This window comes from Salvelinus sp. IW2-2015, linkage group LG35 (assembly GCF_002910315.2).
Source record: "Salvelinus sp. IW2-2015 linkage group LG35, ASM291031v2, whole genome shotgun sequence".
Classification (NCBI taxonomy): Eukaryota; Metazoa; Chordata; class Actinopteri; order Salmoniformes; family Salmonidae; genus Salvelinus; species Salvelinus sp. IW2-2015.
In genome coordinates, this window is record NC_036874.1 from 19,787,672 (window position 1) to 19,795,663 (window position 7,992).

Consider the following 7,992-nt stretch of genomic DNA (forward strand, 5'->3'; position numbering starts at 1 on the left):
TTGCCTATTCACTTTATCGCTACCTATATGTACATATCTACCTCAATTACCTTGTAACCCTGCACATAGACTCAGTACTGGTACCCCGTGTATATAGCCAAGTTATCACTACTCATTGTGTATTTATTCCTCATGTTATTATTTTTCTATTATGTAACAAAACAAATCTCTCTGCATTGTTGGGAAGTGTCTGTAAATAAGCATTTCACTAGAAGTCTACACCTGTTCGTAAGAAAGCATGTGACAAATACAATTTGATTTGATGTCATCTGAATTATCTCACACCATTGAAGCTGCAGTTTGTTTATTTACCTTCTAGATGGAGAGAGGTAAATTCAGATTTAGGTCCTAAAACAACCCTAAAACAACCATTCTCTGCAAATAGTCAGAATTCAGGCATGCAGGATAATGCAACCTCCCACATTCGACCAGGCTTTCAGGAACCTGCTCCTGCTATCAATAAATAACTCAGCAGCTGATCCTGTGTTAGTTCTGTCCTAATTCCCGTGAGGCTTCTACTTAGTCATCAAATAATCAACTAAACTACAAACTTTAGGGTCAACGTTTTTCTGAATAATATAGTGATAATATAGTCATATAGTAACAATGGGCACTAGTTCCACAACTAATTTATGTTTGGATAGTGTTATGTAAGAATCTAATGTATAACATTGTAGTAAAATGGTCCAATCACTACTACATAGTTGAAATCCCTGAATAGGATATTTTAGTGGTACAGAGAGAAGCTTACTCAATGTCATATTTACAAAGGGAATAGCCTACAGCATGAGATACAACTGCAAATAAGGGCGGGTAGACGAGAGCCAATGCAATGATTAAAAAAACATGACAAAAACTTTTTGCACAGAATTGCTCGCACTTTATGAGACAGATAATTCATAGCAAAATACTAGTGTTATCCAGTTAGCATGTTTGATCATTCCTGCAGGCCTGGACAGCTTGCTTTATCAGAGAGGGGTTGGGGGTGGGGAACACAGCCCATGCGTGACTAGGAATGGCCACTGTGCCCTCATTGGTGCAGGGCCCTGAGATTACACTGAGCTCATGGGAAGCCTCGACACCAGCTGTAGTACCTGGAAATAGAATGCTTGGGCCTGTTCAGGAGGTAGAGATGTAAAGTGTATATAGAATTGACTACCATGTGTAACAGAGAATGAGAGGAATATTAACATTACGCAATATATTTCCAGATGCAACAATCTGATCTTTCAGCCCCAGTGTGATCTCTCAGCCCCAGTGTCGTCTCTCAGCCCCAGTGTGATCTCTCAGCCCCAGTGTGGGGGTGCTGAAGCTAGGAGCTGTTAGAGATACAAATGGATAGGCTTGTGTAGAATGGACCATGTGTAACAGAGTGAGAGGAATATTAGCACTATACTTGTTTCCATACGCAGTGCGATCCGTCTGCCCAAGTGAGGGTGCTGAACACTGTTTAGGGGTGGTCTTTGTCAGGAATCCTAGGGCCTCTTAGGGGTAAATCCCACAGAGAAATCCCCATGCACCAAAAACTCTGTCCACGTAATTTCAAGAAGTCGTTTTTAATGTAACTTTTTTTCACATTGGAGAATTTCCTTGTTCACATGCAGAATTTTGTTTCTATCGGTCTTTCTCTCCATGTGGGTTTTGAGCTTTGACAGAGGAAACCGCAAGCCGACACAAGAAGAAAACAAGTTGCGTAGCTAGCAGTTGTTGTGGGTGGGCTGCCTTGTCTGAGAGAAAGAGAAAAACAAGAAACAGGCTAACTGTAAACGTCTTCCAGTCACACCCCGATTAACCTATGTCTACACTGGCCCCTCTGTAGGTAACAAACATAAGGGATTGAGTGAGCAAACACTCAAACACTCAATTGTAGCTTATGCATTTGGGACAGAATCCCATTTAACTCTGGATGCACAATGCTTAAGAAACCACCTCTTTTTTTTATTGACTCTAAAGAGGGACCTTGCAAGGCAGTGTTTTCAGATATAGTGTGAGGAGCCAGTGATCTGCCAGTTAGTCCTCCTGCCTCAGCACAACCTGCACTGTCCTGGCAGTTTCCAGGAAGACCCTGTAGACTGGGCAGGGACCCCGCAACCATTACTAAGGATGGTGCCATGAGGTGCAGCACAATTGTATCTTATGCCCCAGCCTTTCTCATGACAACCCAAGTAAAACCCACATGCCCTCGGTTGAATCTAGAGTTGTTGTGTTTGGCAAACACAAATGTAAGTTACATTAAGATCAAGTGAGTTTCAATTAGAGCAAGCCACCCGTGGATTCCATGTTTCAATTTGGCAGTAAGGGCTGACTTGTTCTACACAATTGAACTACTGAAAATAGATGTCTATTTTAGAATGAGTTAAGACAAAAGCGAGGACTTGTTCCTCATCAAGTTGCAAAAAAATATCTTAAACTGGCAATTTGTAACTTTTTGGGCAACCTGACCAAATGCACATATATATGTGAGTTATAGATGATCATTCTACTGGAAAGCAAGTCTAAGAAGCAGTATATCTGTCCTATGTGCGCTATTTCTATGCTTCCCGTTCTTCCCGTTTTGTTTTTGCGTCTTTTACTTTCGGTTTTGTACACCATCGTCAAACAGCTGAAACAATATTTTTGGTTATGTAAAATATATTTCACAGCAGCTTAGATGGTACAATGACTCTCTACACTATACTAGCTTATTTTGTCACTAGCTGAAATTAGGCGAACTATGAGTTTTAGCAACCAGGAAATGGCAGAGCGAATTCTGCATAATGCACCTTTAACTGTTAGATGTGGAGGTGATATTCCCATAACATGACATCAATCAAGCATTCCATGCCCTGAGGCGAAAAGCATACCCCAACCCCATAGAATACGAAGAAACTCATTAGAATTGATATCAGGTGGCTATAACATTGCAAAAGGCATGGGATATTTATACAGATATTTTTTAAGGAAGCCATGCTTGTATATGCCATTTGTTATTGGCACAAACCTATATTAATTTTGCTTCCCCAACCACCCATTAAGTGCATTCTCTGTCACTAACGGTGTGCCATACTTCTCTTTGGCCGTGGGGTAGTAATTTACATGGGATAAATTCAGTTAAACCCCCATCAAGTTAAGCGTAGATTAACCCTGGCCCGCTCCACCTCCCCCGCCATACACATGCCTAGATCTCACCTACTTTTTTACCCAACAACAGACAACCAGGAAATTCATTCCTCAATCGATTTTTTTTAATGGGAGTCAGGATGATCAGGAATGCAATGACTAAAACCACAAAGTGGGTCCTTCTCCATATCAAAGGTCAAGAATTCAGATTAGAAATTCAGCTTTTTGGTGTATAGCAGTGCACCTTTGAGTTTGATTTTAACACACCAGTCATAATTTTCCATGACAAGATTGAAGGCAATTTGCTGCTTACAGCAGTAAACGTCTCAGTCATCATAAGACTGTGCATACTTTGAGGGAAATAAAGATATTCCTAAGAAACAGGGACACCTTTGAGATAAATTAATTCAGTATTAAGTTATCTAATATCCTGGACCCTGCAGGCTGGAAAGCCCTGAAATGACATATTCCCTTTAGCCCCAAGGTTACCTTTAATGCTCTCCTCTGCCTGAGGGAGTTGTGCAATGAATGTAAAAGCAGGCCACAATTATATCCAGGCCATTTTTATTAATACACAAAACCCCATCAAACCCCCCCCCCCCCCGTCTTGACCGCAAAGGGAAGATAAAAAAACACACCAATAAAGTAAAGAAAATAATAATAAATTGGCATAATTAAGGCAGTTCTACATCTTACATAGACTTTCCTGTAGTAACACAGATGTATACAGTACAAGCAGAAGGTTTGAGAACATCACAGCTAAAAGCAATACTTGCCAAAAGTGAGCTATTCAATTATGATGGACTTCCATTTAAATCCATGAAATTACGTTCTACTTGTACTGCAGTCTCCATTCTTGGAGAGAAATCCAAGCTCTTGGAAGATCAAAAATTAATTTGAGGGGCTTACTTCCCCTAATCTTACCCAAAACACCAAAAGCACTTGATCCTCTCTCTGGAAGATCTGTCGGTCTCTGGTTTGTTCTATATTAATTTCTCTGAGAGAGTAATAAATAAATACATCTTACTACTAAACTGCCATTGAGTCCAAGGTAGGAGGCAAGTGTCTTAACATTTTTCAGAGTGGCTTCTCAAATTTAGCAGTTTTGTTTACATTCATCTCTGGAGAGAAGAGATGCGGGTGGACGATGTCCCTACACAGGTGAGCTGCGACCCAACACAGAACCACACCTCTGGTCACTTCACAAATGACACCATAGCACTGTGGTTATCCAGACCAGCATCTCTCGCTCACTCTTCTCTGCCTTTCACGGCGACCTAGCACAGTTACAGTGAAAGGCACAACACAAAAAGCGGAGTTGTCTCCAGTGGGCAACACTCTACTCAAGTCTTTCCAAACTCTCCACCCTTCCAGGCCCCTTCACAGCACCACTGACTCAGGTCCTCTCTCACTCAGCAGCTGACGGTGCTGGGCAGCTGTTTGCTCACAAAGTCTGAGATGAAGTCAAACTCGTTCTGGCCCAGGAAGAGTTCGGGCAGCTCCTGAATGCGGTCCAGGCCCAGCTCCARGACCAGGGATGTCAAAACKTCCTCGTCAATCATGTCRGCYTCCATGCCYTTCAAGGCCAGWGCCGGCCCGGCCATCTGRTGCATGTTAGCCAGCTGGGCCGGGCKAATGCYGTACTGGGCTGCCCCGTTGCCCYTGTGGTTGCRGTTCATGGGRCCCAGTGGATGTCCYTGATACTGGGTGTTGAGTTTTTGCAGATGCATGCTGGCCATGAGCTGCTGGGACGTGAGACCACCGTTCATATACTGCTGTTGTTGCTGTGGGTGCTGCTGGACCTGCTGTTGCTGGCTCATGTGGTGGTGCTGGGGGTGGTGTTGCTGCTGGGCCTGCCCGTTGTTGTACATTATGTTACCAGACGTCATCTGGTGGTGGCCCATCTGAGCCCCGTTGAGCTGTCCGTTCACGGGCCCCACCATGCCTTGCCGCTGCCTCATGGCCACCTCCATGGTGGCCTGCTGCTGAGGTCCCCCGCCGTAGTGCATCATCTGGCCATTGGGCAGGGCTCGGAGGCCAGGCTGAGGCACGGCGTGCTGCTGGTGGCCTGCCTGCAGGCCTCCGTTCATGCCCATTCTGTAGCCGTGGAGGCCCCCGCCCACGGAGCTGTGGTTCATGGGCATCATTAGATGATCCGCCATGGCTCCTGTCTTTGAGCATAGAGGAAACACAGTTAAAGCGATATAATTGATTTTCAACCCCTCATGTAGGTAGGTAGAAGTTCAATGAGCATGCAGTAGCCTACATTTGGCACGATTGAAACCAATTAGTGAATAGGTGACATGCCATGGACATATGACTTGGCTGCACTAGCGGAACCTGTCTGTTTGGATGCATAAGGGCAGTTTATGGCAGTTCATGTGGAAAAACGGGTTGATTTGTCAACAAGACAATTTATTTCGATATATTTCTGAAACCTAAAATATTATTACGCAATATTATTTCCTGGAAGAATGTAGCCTACAATGTTCTAAACTGGCAGAGTGAAACCACAGGAGACGCTTCCTATTCAAGAATCCGCTGGGTTTGTGCTCTTTTCGCGAACACTAGAAAGCCTTTCCATGTCTTCCTCATTGTCACTGCAAATACTCCTTTGTGCCTTGCCGATTGAAACACAGGTAGGCTAACTATCAACCTTGTTACCTTTACAACTGGATATTCGATTGATTTAATAGATTATAAAATGCGTCTCGGTTAGTGATGATGCATTAACTATAATTTGGTTTATATTCCCTCTCCACAGTGCACATCAAACACAATGAAACCAGCTCGGTTATTTTATGCACGTTGCAACAAAGAGGCGATATATTGGCATTATGCATTATCCAACAGCTGTAGCCTATATTATATGGGTTGTTCAAATTTAGGATTGCTTCCCAAATTCAATTCATAACATCCATAACGTCTACGACCTCCTCCCTTTGTTAAAATGCACACCACTATTTTATTTCAGTCAAATATGTCTAGCCTACAATTTCATTGCCGATTAATTATTCCCATACTCCTAAAAACAACGAAAAGGCAAACAATGGATCACCAACCCCAAGACCTTCACACAAACGCCAGACAGCGAATTCTACAATAAATTCATTAAAACAAACACGTACCCGTATCTACTCGGATTAAAGTTCAGGGATTTTGCTACTGCTACGTTTTATTTTAGTTTTGCACTGCAAAGCGAGGTGTCTTCAGATTACAGTATGTATTCCACAGGGTTACGCTTCATGCTCAAGCAGGGCCGATGCTCAGATTGCCGCATCAAATCTTGAAACAACTGCCTATTTTCTGGGTCAACTCAGGGATTATACATCTAAAAAAAACTCAGGGGGAAGGCATGGGGGGAGAGAGGTGGAGCTACGGTTGCCTCTCCTTTGTTCCGATTGGTCTTTACTTAATATAGTTGTGCATGTGCATAGAAAAAAGGAGCGGAGTACTGTGACACACTAGCCAATTTGAAAACCCCCTCTGTATTTTTTTTAAATAATCAAGGATTCTCCCATAGAGAATGACAGAGGCCTTTAGTGGCTAGTTTTAGTGTGGGCAATGACATTGAGGACGTCCATGCTTCTGCCATTTTAAAGTAGTCAACTTTTTATTTAACTAGGCAAGTCAGTTAAGAACAAATTCTTATTTACAATGACAGACTACCCCGGCCAAACCAGTACTACATTGGGCCAATTGTGCGCCACCCTATGGGACTCCCAATCACGGCCAGATGTGATACAGCCTGGATTCGAACCAGGGACTGCAGTGACACCTCTTGCACTGAGATGCAGTGCCTAAGACTGCTACACCACTCTGGAGCCTATCGCTATGGTTTCTCCCCTTCTCTGATAAATGTGCACAACAATGTGTTTTAATAAAATGATCTTGTTTCTAAGATGTTGCTGGGTTTTGTTTAACACACAAATACTATGTAATTCATAAGAGTTACAGTGGAAAATGTGTTTAATTATAATAGATAGGTAGGTGGTGTGTGTGTCTGTTTGTTTATACCTACTGGAGTGTGTGAGTGTGTGAGTGCATGAGTGCATGAGTGTGTATGCATATGTGTATGTGTGTGTGTGTTTCATCTCGAAGATCACTGCCTGAGTGTGGACGGGGAGGGGCAGTGGAATGCCTGTGCTATTCTAGGCCACTGGCTTCAGTGGCTGTTGTGATAGTGTGCTCTGACTGCAGATGCACGTGCCTCATATCGCCTTTCACCACAAGGACCCTAGCCTGCAATTGCAATTGAATATAAACAACTTAGTATTTTGAGCAACCCATTGTGTAAAGCAGGTATTCCCAAACTGGTAATGCCGTCGGAGGTACGCCAAATAAAAATGTGATTCACGTTAAAAAATTCACATTTTCAAACAGTCCATTTATATTTTCCAAAGGGCTATACATTTGTGTACGTTTTTTCTCTCGCCTAAGTAGCCGCCTAAGTACTACCAGCAGTACTACACCTGTACCTGTCGACGACACAAGTTGTTCTGCTTCCACGAGCACATCCAATGCTAGCATCAGTAATTCTACATTTGTTGTTAGCCCAGCTAGCATGGACATTGCAGTTGTGAATCTGATGCAGCCGAGGAGCTACTGCCCACTTACCCGGGAAAGCACCGAACAACAGACAGGGACGTTGGACCATCGAAGAGGCGCAAATATGAACTACTTGGTTTGGGGTTCACTTATATTGTGAGTAGTGCCTTTCCTCAGCCACAGTGTGTTATATGTGCAAAAGATGCCAATTTGAAAAATAAGCCACAGGAGTTTTTTGAGCGAGAATTAAGATGACTTTCGAGTAGTAAGACATGTATAAAAGCAACAGATACCATTAATAAGAAGGGGCTAGAAGCGTCTTATATTGTGAGCTACCGAGTGGCT

General features: G+C 43.2%; 1 protein-coding gene across 2 annotated transcripts; it reads right to left on the minus strand.

The window, feature by feature from the left end:
- Window positions 1–406: 406 nt before the first annotated feature.
- On the minus strand, window positions 407–6,419 carry cited4b (Cbp/p300-interacting transactivator, with Glu/Asp-rich carboxy-terminal domain, 4b). Of its 2 annotated transcripts, none has more exons than XM_023980539.3 (2): window positions 6,228–6,414; window positions 407–5,266 (listed from the first exon to the last, which is right to left on the minus strand). In XM_023980539.3, exon 2 carries the CDS (start codon window positions 5,259–5,261, stop codon window positions 4,512–4,514), a length of 750 nt encoding a protein of 249 aa, XP_023836307.1. In that variant the 5' UTR covers window positions 5,262–5,266; window positions 6,228–6,414; the 3' UTR covers window positions 407–4,511. The 2 variants fall into 2 exon arrangements, with proteins under 2 accessions (XP_023836307.1, XP_023836306.1); XM_023980538.3 differs by having other exon boundaries at window positions 409–5,270; window positions 6,228–6,419.
- Between the last annotated feature and the right edge of the window lie 1,573 nt (window positions 6,420–7,992).